Source organism: Phaseolus vulgaris, chromosome 4 (assembly GCF_000499845.2).
Source record: "Phaseolus vulgaris cultivar G19833 chromosome 4, P. vulgaris v2.0, whole genome shotgun sequence".
In the NCBI taxonomy this organism is placed as follows: domain Eukaryota; kingdom Viridiplantae; phylum Streptophyta; class Magnoliopsida; order Fabales; family Fabaceae; genus Phaseolus; species Phaseolus vulgaris.
The window spans coordinates 17470985-17493786 of record NC_023756.2 but is presented as its reverse complement, the minus strand read 5'-3'; the positions used below and the strand labels follow the sequence as shown (position 1 = coordinate 17493786).

General features: G+C 37.2%; 1 protein-coding gene across 1 annotated transcript; it reads left to right on the top strand.

Annotated features, from left to right (window-relative positions):
• Nucleotides 1-10923: 10923 nt before the first annotated feature.
• On the top strand, nt 10924-15040 carry LOC137837371 (multiple organellar RNA editing factor 2, chloroplastic-like). Its single transcript, XM_068646348.1, has 3 exons — nt 10924-11616; nt 11690-11755; nt 14636-15040. The coding sequence occupies exons 1-3, from the start codon at nt 11130-11132 to the stop codon at nt 14776-14778; spliced, it is 696 nt and encodes a 231-aa protein (XP_068502449.1). The 5' UTR covers nt 10924-11129; the 3' UTR covers nt 14779-15040.
• The last annotated feature ends 7762 nt before the right edge of the window (nt 15041-22802 follow it).

The window sequence follows — 22802 nt, the reverse complement described above, 5'->3', positions numbered from 1 at the left end:
CTCGCCTGTTACTTGCCCTGTGACTAGCAGCGAGTCACTCTTCGCCATCAGCACCCTGGCTCTCATCTCTTTAGCCAGCAAAATCCCAGCGATCAGCACCTCATATTCTGCTTGATTGTTACTGGCTTTGAAGGCAAACCTCAGAGATTGTTCGATCAGCACGCCGTTGGGTCCTTCCAATATGACTCCAGCACCGCTGCCCTGCTGGTTCGACGATCCATCCACCGAAAGTACCCAACGGAAACCGTCCCCCTCAACTCGTGTCGCCTCAGACGAGAGCTCGACCACGAAATCCGCAAAGATTTGCCCCTTGATCGGGCCTCGGGGCTCATATTTGATGTCAAACTCTGACAGCTCCACTGCCCATTTCACCATCCTTCCCGCAACGTCGGGCTTCCTCAAAACTTTCTGGATGGGCAGGTCAGTCATCACCAGTATGGTGAAGCTATGGAAATAGTGGCGCAACCTCCTCGCCGAAAACACCACAGCCAGCGCAGCCTTCTCCAGGGCCTGATATCTCGTTTCGGGCCCTGCAACACCTTGCTAACAAAATAAATAGGCTTCTGAGCCTGATCTTGATCCTGGGCGAGCACCGCATTCACCGCCCTCTCGGTTACAGCAAAATACAACCTAAGCGGGGTTCCCACCAGTGGTTTGCACAGAACCGACGGGCTCGCCAGATATTCCTTCAGCTTGACGAAGGCTTCCTCGCACTCCTTCGTCCAGGCAAACTTGTTATTGCGCCTCAAGCACTGAAAATAGGGATGTCCCTTCTCTCCGCTAGCTGACACGAAGCGAGACAGGGCTGCCATCCGACCTGTTAGCTGTTGAACCTCCTTCACCGTAGTTGGGCTTCTCATCGCCAAGATGGCGGCACACTTATCAGGGTTTGCCTCTATGCCTCTCTCAGTCAAGAGGAAACCCAAAAACTTCCCAGCTTCCACGCCGAAAATGCATTTCTCTGGATTCAGCTTCAATTTGAACTTGGCGATTGTCGTGAACAATTCTTCCAAGTCTGCAACGTGCTTGCTCTTTTCCGGCGAGGTCACGACCATGTCATCGACGTACGCTTGCACGTTCCTTCCCAGCATTGGTGCAAGTACTCGATCCATCAGCCTCTGGTACGTGGCCCCCGCGTTCTTCAACCCAAACGGCATCACCTTGTAGCAATAGCACGACCTCTCCGTCATGAAGGCTGTCTTCTCTTCATCCATGGGGTGCATCTTGATCTGATTATACCCCGAGAAGGCATCCAGGAAACTCAGCAACTTACACCCTACAGCACTGTCAACCAGGGCGTCTATACTTGGTAAAGGATACGAATCCTTTGGGCAAGCTTTGTTCAGGTCGGTGAAATCGACGCACATGCGCCATTTCCCGTTACTCTTCTTCACCAGCACGACATTCGCCAGCCATTCAGGGTACTGGACTTCCCTGATGTGGCCTGCAACAAGGAGCTTCTGTGTTTCATCTCTAATCACCTGCCTCCTCTCCTCGTTAAACTTTCTTCTTCTTTGTCGCACTGGTCTCACCAAGTTGTCCATCGCCAGATGATGGCACAAGAAGTCGGGATCAATCCCGGGCATGTCCGAAGCGGACCATGCAAACGCGTCCAGATGCCGCTCAATCACCTTGGCGATTTGGTCCTGGAGCTCGACCTCCAGAGATCTTCCCAGCTTGAAGATCTTTCCCCCCGATCTCTTTCTCGAGCCACTGCTCGACAGGTTTTGGCCTGGATTCTCGGGCGATCACCGCCCTGGCGATTCCCTGCTCTCTCGCTTCCTCAGGGCGATTTCGCGCCTCTTCCTCCTCCAGACCAGCGTTTCCCTCCACTAGCTCAGCGTCCACCATCTCCACGTCCCTTCCGACGGTCTCTTCCGCTACCGTCGATCTGGGCTTCACACCGGGAGGTGGGGTGGTTGTTACATAACTCACTGATCTCTTGTTTTTCAGGCTATTCTCATAGCACTTTTTCGCTTCTTTCTGATCAGACTTGATCGTGATCACCACCCCCTCCATAGATGGCAACTTCACCTTCATGTGCCGAGTCGACGGTATAGCGCCTATCCTGTTAAGCGTGGGCCTTCCCAACAGGATGTTGTATGCTGAAGGAGCGTTTACAATGAGGTACTTGATTTTCTCCGTCCTCGAACCAGCCTCATCTGTAAACGTGGTTCTCAACTCAATATACCCCCTGACCTCCACCTGGTCACCAGCGAACCCATACAGGCACCCTCCATAGGGCCTTAGCCGGTCAAGGGGCAACTCCAGTTGCGTGAAAGTCGGCCAGAACATCACGTCCGCCGAGCTTCCCTGGTCCACCAGAACTCTGTGGACCTTCCTTCCTGCCGTAATCAACGAAATGACTATGGGATCGTTGTCATGGGGCATAACGTCCCGAAGATCCTACTTGGTGAACGTAATGTCCACCTCCGGCGAGTGATCTTCAAACATATCCACTGTCATCACCGACCGCGCGTACTTCTTCCTCTGCGATGCGGTGCATCCACCACCCGAGAAGCCTCCTGCAATGGTGTGGATTTCCCCGTGGATAGGCATCTCGTGTTGTTGGGCTTCTCCCCCTGCTGGCTGGGAACTCGACGCTCCCCCCGTCCTCCTGTCCAGCAGATAGTCATTTAGGAACCCGCTCTTAACCAGATCATCGAGCTGATACCCTAAGGACAAACACGAGTCCAAAGTGTGGCCAAAGCCCTGGTGAAACTCACACCAGGCGTCTGGCTTTGGTCCCAACACCTTGTCGCCCACCTTCTCAGGCGCTTTCAACCTAGCAGATATATTGGGAATGGCGATCAGGTCGCCAATCCCATAACAAACTTGTGCTTAGGCGGGCGATTGTATTCCCGGCGTGCTGGCTGCTGGCGTCCCTGGCCCCTCCCCTTGTTCCTCCTATCATAAGGATGGCGAGTCCTCTGGTCCTTCCTGGCCGCCGCCGCTGTTTCCAGCACCCTTTGCGGCTGGATCCTGGTCTGGGCGCGTGGCCTAGCGGGAGCCACGCTCCCTCTCTTCTCGGCGACCTCACTCTCGTCGGCGATGTGAGCCACCGCAAGTTGCCTGACCTCAGCAAACGTTGCAGGGTGAGCCCTGATCAAGGCCTCGCAGAATGGTCCTGGCAGCACGCCCTTCTTGAATGCATAGACCAGCATTTCTTCATCTTTAGCCGGCGATCTGACCATCTGCGCTCCAAAGCGATTCAGGTAGTCTCTGAGGGACTCTCCCTGGTACTGCCTTATATCAAACAAATCATAAGACACCCTGGGCGGTGCCTTGTTCACGATGTATTGCTCGACGAAAACCTTCGAGAACTGCTGAAAATTGGTTATGTGACCGTTAGGTAGGCTCACAAACCACTCCAACGCCGTTCCCTGGAGCGTGCTCACAAACATCTTGCAATACACGGCGTCTGACCCTCCCGACAGCATCATCTGTGTATGGAACGTGGTTAGATGAGCCTCTGGATCCTCCACGCCGGTAAAGACAACCTTAACCGGAACCACGCTCGTAGGAATAGGCGTGTCAGTAATCGCCTGAGCAAAAGGCATAGGAAAAACACGAGGTGGCGACGACGGCGCAACCTCTTCAGCAGACGAACGCCCTTGCTGCTCCTGAAGAGCTTGACGCAACTCCTCAGTCACCTTACTGAGCTCCTCATTCCTGGCGCGAGAGGCGACCAGGTCCTCATGCATTCTCGCCTGCTCTATGCGTGAGGCTTCCACAGTTGCCTGCAACGAACGCATCATCTCTGCCATCTGCGCCATGGTCATGGCTGCGGCGCTTTCACCAGCGACGAGCGCAACTGGACTTGAGCGATTGCTTCTCATTTTTCTCATGAAACTCAGCGAATCACAGAATGCAGTGAACAACACTTACTTTAGCTACGATTGAGTCAGCGATCAATCGGAAAAACTGTGCGAAACTCCGCGAGAAAACTCAAGAATACCGCAAACCTTCAAAGAAACTTGCAACTCCACCAGAAACCACTGCTCTTCCCACGGGCAACCAAACGAGCGAAAGAACTCAACTCCACCGAACAAATTACGCGTAAACAGCAGGAAAACCTCACTTCACCGATCGAAAACCCAAACGAACGGTATAAAACGCAAATTCACCGAACAAATTTCAAGCAAACAGCGAACGATGGTTGCACCAGCACACAACCACGCAGAAACTTCGAAAACCTTCAAGAACTCACGCTGTGGATGGGAGCAAGTTTTACACGGCCCCACGGTGGGCGCCTGATGATCCTGCCTGTTGACCAGAACGCGGGAAACTGCCTCGTCAAAGGATCGACGTGCGCACCGCTGCGGCCGATCGCACTCCAACGCCCAAGTCAGTGACCGAATCACCAAATACTAAGAGAACAAGAACCGTGCAAATCCTCTCTCACAGTAAGCTCTATGACTCGCAAGCGTAAAGAATGTATTCTGAACGTGCGTACCTCAGAAAGTTCGTTAAGAACTCTTATATACCTGGTTGCTTTCTCTCTCCTGGCAGTTACAGACTTGGACACGTGGCTCCCATCCAACTGTACACGTGCCATCATCTGGAGCCTCCTTGACTTGGGCGCTGCTTCTGACTCTCTTTTTGGCTAAGTTATGTATGCATGGTGCTGACCAGTACATAGCTAACTTGGGAGTGCGATCTCTACTGGAACTGGCGAGTTAGGGTGCCTTCATACACCTTCCCTGTGGTCTCGCCGGCCGCCTTCAAAATCTGCACCACCTTCATCTCTGGCGATGTGCTTGCTCTGGCGATCTCCAATCACTAGGTCGCCTGAGTCTACATCTGGCGACTTCATCTTTAACCTGGTGATCGCCGATTCTAGTATGCTGGAGATCGGAACACGCCAACTTAATAACTGGCGACTTCACGAGCCCCCCAACTTCCTTCCCTTCTGCCAACCTGGCGCCTTGTCAACACGCCTATACTGTAACTGGATGCCACGTCATCACTTCCGACTACCAGGGCGGTACAATATATATATATATATATATATATTCATGATTTATAAACCAAATTCATTTAAATTCAAATTCAAACAATTAATATTCATCAATGTTTACACTTCAACATCATAATCAACATGTACATTTCCAATTTTTCAAAGTCTATTATATCTATACTTTCACAATCCATCTCAATCAAACCATATTAATTCACTCAACAACAAACCCTGCAAGAACATTTGAAGCTTGTGATTATGTTACCTGCATATCCAGATCTTCTAACTTAGGGTTCTATGAAAAGTAAAACTAGATTTCCTTATGTGATTAGAAGTATGTGTAGTCACTAATAGCTCAGACTTCTAAAGAAATTAGGGATAGCCTAACTTGCACCACAAAGTCCTGATCAATGATCCAAATATATAAAGTCTCTAAACTAATAGAGACTGATGTTGAAATCTCAGGTATCACAGGCAAAGAAAATCTATCCAAGTAAATAGTAAAATTTAAAATAAATACAAAGATGACCTCGATCGTGAGTATGATGAAGGATGAGTCTAGAAACCTAGAGATAAGGTAGAGGAGAAAAAACAAACTTTTCTAGAGAGATCATGATGATTATGAAACATGAATAATTTATTTTTCTATTTATATATAATTTTCACTTTAATAATAAAATATTCAAATGTCATTTTAATTATATCACTTTTACTCTAAAATTAATTTATAGTATGTTACAATTGTCATGCATTATTAATTATTCAATCACTTAATATTTTAAAAAATAATATTTTTGCTACAGAAGAATTATTAAGCTTTAATTAATTTTTCATAATAACATTAGTTAAATTATATTAATAAATATTATTATGTATCATAATATAGGTTTAACTAAAAATGTATAAAATTTAGAACAAAATTAAATGTAAGTTAGTATTTGACGAACTCACATTTCATCTTTTCCAATGTGAAAAATAATTTATTTATTCAGGAGAAATTGTAAATCTGAACTATGTAATGTTTAAATCCATTATATTTGAAAAGAGACGTTTTCTGCCTCATAATTATTATTGTGAATTTTTTTTAGAGTAAATCAGTCTTGCGAAGGATTCTCTTTCTTGATGATTGACCAAATCACTGTTCATGACCTTAAACTTTATTTTGATGTTCTTCCAGTCAAATAATAGATAGCTTTGAATGTATAATAACTTACAAGTTTTGTAATTTTTGAAAAAACCATTTGATTGATTGGAGTAGATACCTTCCATTTCTTTTTAGTTTTTCCTTACTATAGTATCGAGGTATGAAAAATAAAGAAAATTCTAACAATAAATAATATTCTACAGAATAAAAATAAAGAATATAAAGACCACATTTAAATTAATTATTTGAAATAAATTTTAATAGTATAAAATAAATATTTATTCTGTGTAATCCATATAACCTAATATATATTCTTAAATATCGTAAGAGAATGATTCATTTTATTATGATTCGATAATCTAATAGATGTTTTTAAAGATCTCTTCAATAAACGAATGATCCTGTCTATACCTAATGGACGTTAAAGGGATGAACATTAACGACGATGACAAATTTTGGGGGATTGATATGCTCCCTTTTGTTAGAGAGGTTATCAAGTTTTTCTTTTATATATAAATTAAATAAATAAAAACCAAACAAAACAGGGAAAACACACAATACGGGAAAAATTAAAAATAAAAGCAATATATGTTTAAAAAAAATCCAAAATAAATTTTAAATAAGAATTTCAATGTGTTCATAGTTTAAAAAATATTAACATTTTGCTTTCAGTTTCTACTAATTTTTATTTAGTTTTTTAGCACTTAAAGAGTTAAATAAAATTATTTATGTAGCGTTTCACCGACAAAAAAACATTTTCCATAAAATAAAATTTTAATTTTTTTCAAGACATCAAAACAAAATTAAGATATATTTAATAAGAATTAAAATATATCTAAATTTTTTAGTATATAAAAAACATTACAAATTTTAATTTTGTTCCATATAAATTTTTTATATTAAGGTTTCGTATATTGGATTGATTTAAGTTTAGGGTAAAATTAAATCTAAGCTAATCATATTTGTTTGGGCTGATTCAATCTTAATTTAGATTTTATTTTCATTGGCAGTGTTGTTTGTTTCTGGTTATTATATTGCGATAAAATAAAATAAAATATATTTCTGTCCTTTAAAATATTTAGAAATTAATATAAACACTTGTACAAATTTAATAGCCTTTGTTTCTCAACATTTATCAAAAGTGATGCGATTTTAGTTCTTTTCGAAAGACTAAAAAATACTTAATTTTATTAAATGTAAGAATTAAAAATCTATAAATTTTTTAGAAGGATTAAATCAACTTTTTGTAAATAAAGCCAATTTATTCTAAAATAAATATTATATTTTGTCAATTTTTTGTCTTCCGTTAGATGCTGTCTATTTTTATTTAAGTTTTAATTTATATTTGCAATTGAGTAATATTTCTTATATTAATGATTAATTATTTATTTTATCTTAAATTGTTTTTATTAATAATTTTATTTGTTATTGTATTTTTCTTCATTAAATAAAATTAATTTTAAAAGTTAAAATTAATTAATTATTATATGGATTAAATTAGATATTATTTTATAAATTAAAAAATTATTGATATTTAAAAGTATTTTATTTTATTATTTAAAAATTATAAAATAATTTTTAAATTAGTATATAATATTAGTTAACAAAATTTTAACTACTTTTTTATACTTTAAATTATTTTTTATAATAATTTTTATTATTAATAAAAATATATAAAAGAATTGAAAAACTTAAAAATATTAAAATTGAAATTAAAAAAATAACGTTTTAGGTGTATCAGTCTAAAGTTAAGAAAATATGAATGGAATGTTGCTTGGTTAAAAAATAATCCAATAAAGTAAATCAATTATGGTTTGGTTGGATTTTAAAATATAAAAAAATATTCAACTGAATCAACTTAACCAATTTTAAAAAAAGTTGATGCGATTTGAACATAAAAGGGTGTTATTAAAATGTAAAAATGAGAAAATATATTTTGATAAGAATTAAAAGAAAAAATTATAATAGGAAGTGATCCACTCATTCAGTCATCCGTTCAATATATTCTCTCAGTAAAGCCATTGACTAAGTTATTGGACGTAATTGGCTATGGATCTTCTCCACTTTTTATGCATTCATATTTTGTAAAATTATAACCAAATACATTGTAAAATTATACAACCACCATAATACATTAATACATACATTGTAACATTATACACAAATACTATTATAATTTTTTATAGGTCAAAATATATATATTTTTAATTTATCATTCCACAAATCTAGTAGTATGAATTTATAATTTAGTTATTACATCAATAGAGATCACTTTATGTATAAAAAGTCACTGAAAATTTAAAATATCTCTATTGCACGATTATTCCCAAATCATAACTAGATTTTAAGACCTCTGCATTAGTCTAGGTCTTAAATAAGACCTTGAGTTATAAAATATTTTTTTTATATTCAAAATAACTTTTGTTTAAGAAAAATATTCCATAATAATAAGTAATTTTAAATTGAAGTACATATAACATAGGTCTTATTTGTTTTTTTAGTTAAAAATAAAAATAGAATTAAAATCTTAGAAATGATATAAGATAGTAATATTAATTAACATTCTATGATATAACTTGATTACTAAGATACATAATTTCCATCCTTAAACCTTAACTAAATATTTGTTCAAATAAACAAATCTATGTATCCTTATATTGATTTTTAATATAATATATTTTAACATATTTTGTTATAAAAAACTAAAGAAATAGTCTCTTAGTGATACAACTAACTTTAACAGAGTCTTGGTTAGTTTGATGTCTTTATTTTGAGTGGTTTTCTGTGACGTTCGTGATACACTTTGATCCTGGTTTGAATTTTATTCAACTCGGGATGTGTAATGCTTCTACATCAAATTAATGAGTTTTGGGGAGTAATTTGGGTTGGAGTCGTGAGTTAAATTTGGAAACATAGGAACAATATCATCTTTAATAGAAGAAATGCCGACGTGTCTGAAGTATTTGCTTTGGTTCAAGTCAAGGTTTGGTCTTAGATTTATTCTAAGTCTTGTTTCAGGATGTTTTCCTATTCTAATTGGTGTTTGGATCCCGTGATTTGTATGAGGTTGGCTATTTGATGTTTTGTTTTGTGAGTTGGTCTTATGTTAGTTTTGTGGTTGAGTCACTTTGGTAGGTCACTCTTCAGAGGAAGGAGAAGATAAGATACCTTTTTGTATAAGAGTTGCATCACTTCTTAACTGATTCATATTTATTAATTCTTTTTGCTGATAAAAAAAATATATTAAAAAACAGTTCTTGTTTTAAGGAGAGAGATTTACTTGCAACTATATAAACTACATAAACTTTTTGTACTGTTTATTTTCAAACAAAAGTTTGTACTGTTAATAGATAATATGGTAATCTTTTATATACTTTAAATATTAAATTAAAATGAGCTAATATATATAGTAATGCTATATATTTTTTAGTTTAAATAAAATTGGATGAACAATTTAATCACCTTCATTCATGGTGATTATGTATAGAGTTGTGGGTTTAGAAAATTGTTTTGGTACTATATATGTTATCACATCAATTATTTATGTCATTTTAGTGTTTCAGGTATTATGTCGTCATCAACATGTTTGTAAAAATATTTAAAATGTAAAATTTATTAAAATGAGTTAATAGTAGATATTAACAAATTTTAGTCTCTTCAACATCAAATGCAGGACGAATAGTTCAATGACATATAACTTTAAATTTGTATTTTAAAACTTAAACAAACCATGAGGATTCGTGAATATTTGTCATATTTAGCACATTAATATTGTGTTTGTTGTAATATAACATAATAAAAATAAAAATAATTATTTATAATAAAAAAAATTATATAATAATAATATTAATTAGAAAAAAAAAATAAAAAATATTAATTAGAAAAAACAAAATATAAAAATAATATTATAAATTATTTTTAATCAAACTTTTTATAATTATAAATATTTAAATATTATTTATTTTTATTTATTAATTTTTCATATTACTTGTATTTTTTTGAGTGAGCTATTTGATTGTAAGAGAATCATATGTTACCATAACCTTAATATCAACACATATTTAGAAATTATAAGAAAAAATTGACTAGCTGCAACATGAATTTCAAAATTGACTAGCTGCAACATGAATTTCAAATTTTTTGAAACCCTTTTAGATGATAGATATTTGATTGTATAATTATTATTAGTTTTTGGAATATTATCCTAATATTAATTTTGTTTATTCATTTCATGTATTATATTGTATTTTGTTTAATATTTGTTAGGCACACACCTCAGGATTAATTTTGCTTTAACTTGTTAAAATTGACTACATTTTAAAATTTTCACACATATCCTTTTACAATTACAAATATTAAAATTTTATTTTTAATTGAAACAAACAAATTTATGTTATTTTTTCATGATAATTTTACATAATTTATATTTTTTCTAAAATCAGTTATTAAAGAGTACAAAACAATATTTTAATTACAACAACTAAAATACACAAATTAGTCAATCATATTTTTTTTCTATTATTTTTAAACACAATAGAAAATTTGTAATTTACCTTTTTTTATCAATTAAAAAATTAAAATTTCTATCAACACACTAGTTACAAAATTTCATCAATTTTTTCCTTCATTTTCATTCACACTATTTACCAAATCTAAATAGCCTCATTTTTTCCCCCTTAAATCAATCATTTTCCATTTGTTTAAATCCACCAAACAAAGCATGACAGTATATTTCCCACATTCTTATTTAAATTTTGGTCAAAATAAAAATTAAAAAACGGTGGTGTCCTAAAAAAGTGTGAGTGTGTCATAAAAAAGTGAGTGTGTCCGAAAAACAATGGCCGAGCTTCAAACTGCTTGGGCCTTGGCCCGGTGATTTACGGACAGCCCATGATATTTTCTATTTTTACTTTATTTTAAATTTTTGATATTCCTCAATAAAATGGTGGGAATCGGATTACTTGTGCACACACAGACAAAACCCTACCTCTCAAAACCCTAATCTTGAAGCACTGTAAGTGTGATATGGCAAGAGCCATTTCCTTATCCGGCGCACGGTTCACCATGCGCCTTATCTCCACCACCACATTTAACGCCACATTACACAAACCCTCATCACTTTCACTTCGTTCCCGTCGTTTTCTTTTCCCTCTCTCCAATGCCATCGTTCATCCCTCCACTCGCGTTGCCGGGATCCGCTGCCGCGTCAACCGCGCTGGCGACTCCGCCTACTCGCCTCTCAACTCGGGATCTTCGTCTTTCAGCGATCGCCCTCCCACCGAGATGGCGCCTCTTTTCCCTGGCTGCGATTACAACCACTGGCTCATTGTGATGGACAAGCCCGGTGGTGAGGGCGCCAACAAGCAGCAGATGATCGATTGCTATATCCAAACCCTTGCCAAAGTTTTAGGCAGTGAAGAGGAAGCTAAGAAGAAAATTTACAATGTTTCCTGCGAGAGGTACTTTGGTTTTGGCTGTGAGATTGACGAGGAAACCTCGAATAAATTGGAAGGTATATCTTCTTCTGTGATTGAACTTTTTGAGTGTTTGTTTTGTTATGTTTTCACCCGTTTTTATTTGTGTAGGGTTACCTGGAGTTTTGTTTGTGCTACCCGATTCGTATGTTGATCCTGAAAACAAGGACTATGGCGGTGAGAATTCAATGTTTTCTCTTTGCTGTCTTTTTAACTACTTATGTAGATTATTTTAGCTACTAATTTCGGTTTTTATGGTTTATTTGTCGTTTCGAAAATGTGAAAAAAGAACTTTTATTATTTTTTTTCAATTATGTATGTTTATTTTCTCAAAAATGCTAGAATGCCAGTACATGCTGAAAAAACAAGGTTGAACTTCGATGTCTAGATGTACATATGGTGTCTAACTAAACTGTTTTGTGATATATACTTTGTGAATATGCAGATTGTTAGAGATTAAACGTATGTGTCATCATCATTTGTATAGTTTTTATTGCCTCTTTCTAACTCGTAATGCTTAACTGTATTTGTTTAGATTGATTAATGCTTATTGTCAATGTGTGTATTGTGAACATTTATTTATCTTGGATTAAGTTATTCTTTATATAAGTTTGAGTGTACAGTGCTGTTCTTCCTTTGTCAGCAGTCCATCTTGGCAAAGCTAGGAACTCTCAATGGGTAATGGCTAGTTTTGAATGCTAATGGACTCACATAAAATTCTCTTCTATCCTGTTCTGTTGCTTCACAAACTAATGGAGTCTCAGAATCATTGGAGTTGAAACATTACTTTATCTCGGCCAGTAATGCCAATTTTCTTTTGTATAGTGTCTTTTACCATGTCTTTTACATGATTTATAATGTTTAGTTTTTCTTTATGGCGGTGGTTGGTCACTTGTTTGAAGTTAAGATCTTTTCTGTTTTTGTTTACTACAAAATCTGATGAAACTCTACATTTGAGTACTAATGTGCATGCACTGCAAGAAATTGAAAAAAAAAACAGTAGAAAGAAACTTCAGAGAGAAAAATATTGGACTTCTCTTCCTATCTTCCTCCGAAGTCCATCTTGGCAAAGCTAGGAACTCTCAATGGGTAATGGCTAGTTTTGAATGCTAATGGACTCACATAAAATTCTCTTCTATCCTGTTCTGTTACTTCACAAACTAATGGAGTCTCAGAATCATTGGAGTTGATATATTACTTTATCTCGGCCAGTGATGCCAATTTTCTTTTGTATAGTGTTTTTACCATGTCTTTTACATAATTTATAATGTTTAGTTTTTCTTTATGGCGGTGGTTGGTCACTTGTTTGAAGTTAAGATCTTATCTGTTTTTGTTTACTACAAAATCTGATGAAACTCTACATTTGAGTACTAATGTGCATGCACTGCAAGAAATTGAAAAAAAAAACAGTAGAAAGAAACTTCGAGAGAAAAATATTGGACTTCTCTTCCTATCTTCCTCAGAAGTCCATCTTGGCAAAGCTAGGAACTCTCAATGGGTAATGGCTAGTTTTGAATGCTAATGGACTCACATAAAATTCTCTTCCATCCTGTTCTGTTACTTCGCAAACTAATGGAGTCTCAGAATCATTGGAGTTGATACATTACTTTATCTCAGCCAGTAATGCCAATTTTCTTTTGTATAGTGTTTTTTACCATGTCTTTTTCATGATTTATAATGTTTAGTTTTCTTTATGGCGGTGGTTGGTCACTTGTTTGAAGTTAAGATCTTATCTGTTTTTGTTTACTACAAAATCTGATGAAACTCTACATTTGAGTACTAATGTGCATGCACTGCAAGAAATTGAAAAAAAAAACAGTAGAAAGAAACTTCTGAGAGAAAAATATTGGACTTCTCTTCCTATCTTCCTCAGAAGTCCATCTTGGCAAAGCTGGGAACTCTCAATGGGTAATGGCTAGTTTTGAATGCTAATGGACTCACATAAAATTCTCTTCTATCCTGTTCTGTTACTTCACAAACTAATGGAGTCTCAGAATCATTGGAGTTGATACAGTACTTTTTCTCGGCCAGTAATGCTATTTTTCTTTTGTATAGTCTCTTTACCATGTCTTTCACATGATTTATATTGTTTAGTTTTTCTTTATGGCGGTGGTTGGTCACTTTTTTGAATCTTAGAGTCTGTTTTAGTTTACTACAAAATGTGATGAAACTCTACATATTTGAGTACTAATGTGCATGCACTGCAAGAAATTGAAAAAAAATACAGTAGAAAGAACCTTCGAGAGAAAAATATTGGACTTCTCTTCCTATCTTCCTCAGAAGTCCATCTTGGCAAAACTAGGAACTCTCAATGGGTAATGGCTAGTTTTGAATGCTAATGGACTCACATAAAATTCTCTTCTATCCTGTTCTGTTACTTCACAAACTAATGGAGTCTCAGAATCATTGGAGTTGATATATTACTTTATCTTGTCCTGTAATGCCAATTTTCTTTTTTATAGTGTTATTACCATGTCTTTTACATGATTTATAATGTTTATTTTTTCTTTATGGTGGTGGTTGGTCACTTGTTTGAAGTTAAAATCTTGTCTGTTTTTGTTTACTACAAAATCTGATGAAACTCTACATTTGAGTACTAATGTGCATGCACTGCAAGAAATTGAAAAAAAAAACAGTAGAAAGAACCTTATAGAGAAAAATATTGACTTCTCTTCCTATCTTCCTCAGAAGTCCATCTTGGCAAAGCTAGGAACTCTCAATGTGTAATGGCTAGTTTTGAATGCTAATGGACTAAGATAAAATTCTCTTCTATCCTTTTTCTGTTACTTCAAAAACTAATGGAGTCTCAGAATCATTGGAATTGATACATTACTTTATCTCGGCCCAGTAGTGTCCATCTGGACTTTATGGTGATGGATTGTCACTCCTTTGAATTTAAATGTCTCTTTTTTTTGTATTCTCAATAAATGTGCGCATACTCAATAATGAATAAAAATCCCTGGAAAGAACCTTTATAGAAAAATACTGTACATTTCTATTATTTGCAGTCCATCCAGGCAAAACTAAAATTTAACATTTTGATTATTAATGTTGCAGCTGAATTATTTGTTAATGGAGAGATAGTCCAGAGGTCACCTGAAAGGCAGAGAAGGGTGGAACCACAGCCACAAAGGCATCAAGACAGACCAAGATACAATGATAGAACAAGGTATGTTCGCCGCAGAGAGAACACTCAGTGAAGGACCAAATTGTGATCGGCAGAGGGATGTGATGTGTATATAAACCATGGAAGTACTGTGACATGCACTGTCTTAGTCTTGCTTTTGTAGACATTCTATATTATATTTTCAGGTTGGACTTCTATTGGTGTTAGTGCTCGAACTCTTATGGTGTATTAAGATGAAGTCCTTTTGTTACCATTTTTATTATAAACAAAATCTTGGACTCTTTTCACCTTGTATTCTGCCCCGACATAAACTAGCCATATTTGGTTCCGATGCATCTTTTGAATCTTCAGAGATTCTTTATGAGGAACGTTTAACAGCAAAGTACTGTTAACGTGTGTTAATAGTTATAATCATCATACAACTTCTATTCTTAGGCTGGAGGGTAATTTCTATATATAAATAAAACCCAGTATATACATGAGAGCATGCATGCTGAGACGATGTTAGGCCTTAAGTTTGATGTTAAGGGATGCAGAGAACGGAAAGAATGAAGGCCATGTTGGGATTGTAACTTCCTTCACATTATGGTCAAGCCTTTGTCAAAATGATAATTTTTGTATCATTGGGAGTATTGATCTGAGTTGAATTTAGATTGATACATATTTTAGGAGTTTTACTTTTCGATTATGCTTTTGATTAGCAGAATATGGTGAAAGTGGTTAAGTGCGAATAATATGGTGAAATTTAAAGAAGATTGTCATTCATATGATGAATTGTGAAAATGTAGAAGATGATCGAATTATAAAGAAGAGAAATAAAGAGCATAGATGGATAGTAAATGTTATAATGAAGAAAAAGGAAAAAGGAAGAGATAAGAGAAGTTTACTTGTTTAAATACATACATGGGGTAATGCCTAGCTTCTAGGACAAGAGTGCCTAGAAAAGAGTGAGAGGGGTAGGGGTGGAATTACGAAGAGGCTTCTAGAAACTAGGTCTAGCCTAGCTAATGTTGTGGAATTTTTCTAGAAGGTAGGTTAAAGAGTGATAGAATGTGTGGCATATGGGAGTGGGTGAGTTTAGTATAAGTCTAAGTTATACTAATTACATCTTAATTTAACTTATTTTTCTATTTGTACCCCTAAAGTGAGTTCAATTTATTTATATAAACTTGTCTTGCAAAAAGACTAAAAGGAAGGACAATTGATATTGCAGTCCATGTCTGGTTCTTCTTTTTTTGTTGAAGTTTGGTGGGGTCTGATCTTGTATGCTGAGATGATTGACCTAGGTGTGAAGTATCTGTGATGTCCTTCATCATTTGCTTGTCGAGTTGGGTTGTATCATGCTTCTCAAGTTGAAAAAAATTCAACCTCGAATTTAGAACTTCTGTAAATAACATACTTTCACAGGAAAGATAGAAATATTTTGAAAGATAGTATGTTAAGCAAACTTATGTTCAATGAGCTTCGGGAGTTCGTATGGATGAGTTCTATATACAGGCCTATTTGTAAAAAATATTTAAGGAATAAATGATTTGTTTGTAAAAATCCTCTTAGGAGGTGAAAACCTTTAGGAGGATTTTGACCATTATCCCTAAATTTCTTTATCAAATATGTCAAACATTTAGAATGTTTAGAAGATGAAAAAGATAAGGAAGAAGTATACCTAGGAGAGGCATTTGTAGTTTTGTATAGGTCAACATTATTGTTTTTACCGTGTGAGATAAGATGATGATACTCGTTTTGTTTTTTCTTTCTTCATCTTTTTCATTTTCTTATTTTGTTTTCATTTTTACTTGGTCCTCATTAACTTCTTTGGGAAAGAGAGGTTTTAATACAATCTTATGCTCTTGGAAGGTGAAAGAAATTTTATTAGTATGACCATCATGTAAAATCTTTCTATCATATTGTCAAGACCTTCCCAATAGAACATGTGTTGCTTTCATTGAAACAACATCACATAAAATTTTATCTTTATATTTTCATATGGTGAAAGTTATAAGAACTTGTTTATTAACCATAATTTCACCCTTTTCACTAAGCCACGGTAGTTTATAGGACTTTGTATGAGAGATAGTGGGTAATTCAAGCTTCTCCACTCACATTAGCACAACTACCCCATCTATGATCATGGAACATAAGTTGTTGTTGATAAGGTAAAATGTTTTCTCTTTGAGTTTCATCAAAAGGTTTTTGATTAGTACCCAACATTTGTCTTACAATCAATAAGTCACCTTCACAAGGTATCTCACATTCATCTTCACTAGGGTTTTTTTGAAGGGGTAGGGGAGTTAGAACAAGAAGATTGATCAGTATGGTCACTGACTACTATCCCCCTTTTACCATCAATGTTCTTTTGTTAAGGCAATTTGCAATGATATGGCCAAAACCTAAACATTTGAAACATTTCTTATTTGAGATTTTAGTTGGCGATTTTGTTCTAGAAGAGGAAAGGTTGTCTTTAGAAGTTTGTGGGGGTGCATTCTTTAGATGAATTGGAAGAAATATCTTGATTGTGAAATTTATTTTTACCCTTCCAAGATGAGTTGTAAAAACCTTCATTATGAGTATGTTTCAAAAAGGTTTTTCGTAGAAATTGTGATTCAACCTTGATGGCTAGGTGAACCAATTTTTTCAAAGATGTATACTTATAAAGTTCTACAACATTTTGAATTTCTCTTTTTAATCTACTCACAAATCTAGTTATCTTTTACTCTTCACTTTCATGAATATTGATTTTAATCAAAACAACTTATAAATCTTTGAAATATTCATTCACACTCCTAGGTCCTTGATGAAGCCGTTGGAGCTTCAACAAGAGTTTCTTCCTATAAAGAGGAGAAACAAACCGCGTCCATGCATAATTTAAATTATTCCAAGAGACCACGACTGACCACTTGTTTAGCCCAATGTCCATTACAAGTTGATGCCACCATTACATGGTATAATCCTCAAATTCTAGGAAATCTAACTTAACCTTTCGGTCCTCTTTGACGTCATACACATTAAACATTTGTTATCTTTAGCTTCCCATACTAGATAAATATTTTAGTTACTATCCCCATTAAAACTAGGTAACTTTACAAAAGAAATGAACTTCTTTGCTTGATGGTGATGTTGGAGCCTAACTTTAAGGTGTTGCACTCTCCAATCTTCTTCTTCTTGACTTCCAGAGTGTAGTATCTTGTAGCTCTTCTAGGCTTCCATCTCCGTTTTTGATTTTGTCTTTCTTGCGTATCTTCAAGTCTTTGCATCCTTTCTACTAATTGCCTCATTCTTCTTTCTTTTGAACCAAACTCTTCTTGGCCTCTTTAAGTTCCACCAAAAGGTGTGCCTTTTGGGGAGAGTGGTTTGGAAGACTCTCCTGAAGATAAGTGATGCATAATTGTGCACAACAAAATCAAACAATTAATTTTAAACAGTTATTGCACTCACTCACTTGTATTACTTGGCTTTTTAGTAAAAGGGATGGAAAATGTTAAATTCACTAAAAAAAGGTTTTCAAATTTTTCCAAATGGCCTATATACTTGGTGATGGCTTGAGCTCTTCATTTTGCGGTTTTTGTGGTGGAATTGGCGGAAGCATCCATGGATAGAGGTGGAATAAAGGTCTCCTAAGAGTTGTGTAAGCCTTAGAGGTGCATGAAGAGTGTGAAAGTGAGAGAGGTTCGTCTAACTCTCTTTGAGGTGCGGTTTTGAGAAGATTAAACACCTAAATCCTAAGAGAGTTTAGGCAAGGAGTAAGAATGACACATTTTGACAGCATTTCATTACTCAAATTAATCTTGAGAATACATGAGGTAGGCTCCTCCTTATATAGCCTTGGAGGACCGGAAATGAAGAGTTAATGGCAATGGAATGCTAGCCAAATGAAATGTAAATGTGGTGCCTAGGAAGTCACATGGCAAGCGTGAACCAAGAGTGACTATTGGTGCTTCTAATCCTAAAAATGACCGGCCTAAGTTTAGCTTAGTAGTTTCTAGAAACCTTAAGCTAACTTAGGTTGGTTTTTTAGAAACCAAAATTCATCCTAATTACAATTTAAACAATTTTACAAAAGAAAATTCTTATACTACTTTGACAAGAATTTAAAGACTATGCTACGCTTGATTTTGGACCTCTTGGAACATGTAGAGGTAAGTTTCTCTGCCATTAGTGGTAGTGTCCCAGTCCTTATCAAGCCTCTTAGCCATTGCCCTTGTAGTTGGCCCAATATGTCTTTGTGTTTGGCTCTCCTTTGAAGTGGTGCTTGGTCCTCTTCCATCATCCCTTCCCTCTTGGAAGGGATTTGTCCTCAAATCCAAATCGTCCTCATCTTCATTGGTACCTACGAAAGGAGATAAGTCAATTACATTAAATGTATCATGTACTCCATAATCAATAGGTAAATCCAATTTGTAAGCATTATTATTGACTTTCTTAAGGATTTGGAAGGGTCCATCACCACGGGGGCTAAGTTTGGACTTTCTCTTAGTAGGAAATCTATCATTTCTAAGATGAAGCCAAACTAAGTCTCCCTCCTCAAAAATTATTTCTCTCTTCCCCTTATTGTTGTATTTGGTATACTTCTCATTTTGTTGTTGTATTTTTATTTTAACCTTCTCATGTAATTTCTTAACAAATTCGGCTTTGATAACTCCTTCCTTATGCACAAATTCTTGTGGACTAGGAAGGGGTAACAAATCCAAAGGAGTAAGAGGGTTAAATCCATATACAACTTCAAAAGGAGAAGCATTAGTAGTTTTGTGAACTACTCTATTGTAAGCAAATTCAATATGGGGAAGGTATTCATCCCAAGATTTGTGGTTACCCTTCATGATTGCCCTAAGCATAGTACCAAGAGATCTGTTGACTACTTCGGTTTGGCCATCTGTTTGAGGATGACAAGATGTTGAAAATTGTAGTCTAGTTCCAAGTTTTCCCCAAAGGGTTTTCCAAAATTGGCTTATAAACTTTGGATCTCTATCGGATACTATACTTCTTGCTAAACCATGAAGTCTCACCACTTCTCTAAAGAAGAGTCTAGAAATATTTTGAGCATCATCCACTTTGTGGCAAGGAATAAAATGGGACATTTTACTAAAGCGATCCACTACCACAAAGATGGAATCATGACCTCTTGCAGTCCTAGGAAGTCCAAAGATAAAATCCATGCTAATATCTTCCTAAGGAGCATTTGCAATTGGTAGAGGGGTATATAGTCCATGAGACATTGTTTTAGATTTTGCTTTTAAACATGAAATACATCTAGAACAATGTCTTTGGACATCCCTTCTAATGTGTGGCCAATAAAATTTTCCTTTTACAAGATCAAGAGTTTTGTCAACTCCAAAATGGCCCATGAGACCCCCCTCATGTGATTCTTTTACAAGAAGTTTTCTATGTGTACCTTGGGGAATACAAAGTTTGCCTTCTTTAAAAAGATACCCCTCGGTCACATAGTAACCTTCTTGTGCTCTATGTTCACATTTAGCAAAGATAGATGCAAAGTCTAGGTCTTCTTGATAAAGTTCCTTTATGTTGTCAAGTCCAAGAATTTGAGCACCAAGTTTTGAAAAGAGCACATGTCTCCTTGAAAGAGCATCCACCACTATATTTGTTCTTCCGTTCTTGTATTTGATGACATAAGGAAATTGCTCAAGAAATTCCATCCAATTTGCATGCCTTTTATTGAGCTTGTGTTGGCCTTTCAAATATTTTAAAGACTCATGGTCACTATGAATAACAAATTCTTTTGAAACAAGATAGTGCTCCCAAGTCTTTAAGGCCCTCACAAGTGCATAAAGCTCATTGTCATAGGTGGTGTACCGCCCTGATAGTCGGAGATGATGACGTGGCACCAAGCTACATTATAGGCGTGTTGATGAGATGCCAGGTTGGCAGAAGGGAAGGAGGTCGGGGGGTTCGTGTAGTCGCCAGTTATTAAGTTGGCGTGCTCCGATCTCCAGCATACCAGAACCGGCGGTCACCGGGTTAAAGATGAAGTCGCCAGATGTAAACTCAGGCGACCAAGTGATTAGAGATCGCCGGAACAAGCACATCGCCGAAGATGAAGGTGGCACAGATTATGAAGGCGGCCGGCGAGACCACAGGGAAGGTGTACGAAGGCACCCTAACTCGCCAATCCCAGTAGAGATCGCGCTCCAAGTTAGCTATGCACTGGGCAGCACCATGCATAAGTAACTTAGCCAAAGGAGAGTCAGAAGCAGCGCCCAAGTCAAGGAGGCTCCAGATGATGGCACGTGTACAGCTGGATGCGAGCCACGTGTCCAGGTCTGTAACTGCGAGGAGAGAGAAAGTGACCAGGTATTTAAGGGATTCCCAACGAACTTTCAAGGTACGCATGTTTAGATAGTATTCTTTACGCTTGCGAGTTCTTGAGCATACTGTGAGAGAGAACATTGCACGGTTCCTTGAGAGTTCTAGAGTTTTGCTCTTGAAGTATTTGGTGGTTCAGTCATTGACTTGGGCGTTGGAGTGCGATCGGCCGCAGCGGCGCCGCTCTGTTCTTTTGCAGGTTCTTGAGGTGGATCGCGACGAAGGACGGAGGTTGAAGCGGTGCACACGTCGATCCAAGTTTGACGAGGCAAGTTCCAACGTTCTGGTCAACAGGCAGGATCATCAGGCGCCCACCGTGGGGCCGTGTAAAACTTGTTCCCATCCGCAGCGTGAGTTCTTGGAGGTTTTCGTAGTTTTCTGTGTGGTTGTGTGCTGGTGCAACCGTTGTTCGCTGTTCATCTAGTTTTTGTTCGGTGTTTTCACGTTTTCCACCGTTCGTTTGAGGTTTTGTTCGGTGAGGTGAAGTTTTCTGCTGGTTGCGCGAGTTTTGTTCGGTGAGATTTGAGTTCTTTGGCCTGTTTGGTTTTTCGTGGAGGAAGCGGTGGTTTCTGGTGGAGTTGCAGGTTCCTGTGGAGGTTTTATGTTTTCTTGAGTTTCTTGCGAAGTTTTGCGAGGTTCTGACCGATTGATCGCTGAATCGATCGTAGCTGAAGGAAGTGTTGTTCATTATTCTCTGTGATTTGCTAAGCAACCGTTCAAGTCCAGTTGCGCCCGTTGCTGCTGAAGGCGCCGCCGCCATGACCATGGCGCAGATGGTAGAGATCATGCGCTTGTTGCAGGCAACTGTGGAAGCCTCGCGCATAGAACAGGCGAGAATGCATGAGGACCTGGCCGCCTCTCGGGCCAGGAATGATGAGCTTAGCAAAGTGACTGAGGAGCTGCGTCAGGCTCTTCAGGAACAGCAAGGGCGTCCTATTGCTGAAGAGGTCGCGCCGTCAACGCCGCCTCGTGTTTTTCCTATGCCTTTCGCTCAGGCGATTACTGACACGCCTATTCCTACGAGTGTGGTACCTGTTAAGGCTGTTTTTACCGGCGTGGAGGATCCTGAGGCTCATCTTACCACGTTCCATACGCAGATGATGCTGTCAGGAGGATCAGACGCCGTCTACTTACTAGATAAATATTTTAGTTACTATCCCCATTAAAACTAGGTAACTTTACAAAAGAAATGAACTTCTTTGCTTGATGGTGATGTTGGAGCCTAACTTTAAGGTGTTGCACTCTCCAATCTTCTTCTTCTTGACTTCCAGAGTGTAGTATCTTGTAGCTCTTCTAGGCTTCCATCTCCGTTTTTGATTTTGTCTTTCTTGCGTATCTTCAAGTCTTTGCATCCTTTCTACTAATTGCCTCATTCTTCTTTCTTTTGAACCAAACTCTTCTTGGCCTCTTTAAGTTCCACCAAAAGGTGTGCCTTTTGGGGAGAGTGGTTTGGAAGACTCTCCTGAAGATAAGTGATGCATAATTGTGCACAACAAAATCAAACAATTAATTTTAAACAGTTATTGCACTCACTCACTTGTATTACTTGGCTTTTTAGTAAAAGGGATGGAAAATGTTAAATTCACTAAAAAAAGGTTTTCAAATTTTTCCAAATGGCCTATATACTTGGTGATGGCTTGAGCTCTTCATTTTGCGGTTTTTGTGGTGGAATTGGCGGAAGCATCCATGGATAGAGGTGGAATAAAGGTCTCCTAAGAGTTGTGTAAGCCTTAGAGGTGCATGAAGAGTGTGAAAGTGAGAGAGGTTCGTCTAACTCTCTTT

Coding starts and splice junctions, on each gene's coding strand:
- LOC137837371 (XM_068646348.1), top strand. CDS start 11,130: ATGGCAAGAGCCATTTCCTTATCCGGCGCACGGTTCACCATGCGCCTT. Junction 11,617..11,689: donor AACCTCGAATAAATTGGAAG/GTATATCTTCTT, acceptor TTATTTGTGTAG/GGTTACCTGGAGTTTTGTTT. Junction 11,756..14,635: donor TGAAAACAAGGACTATGGCG/GTGAGAATTCAA, acceptor TTAATGTTGCAG/CTGAATTATTTGTTAATGGA.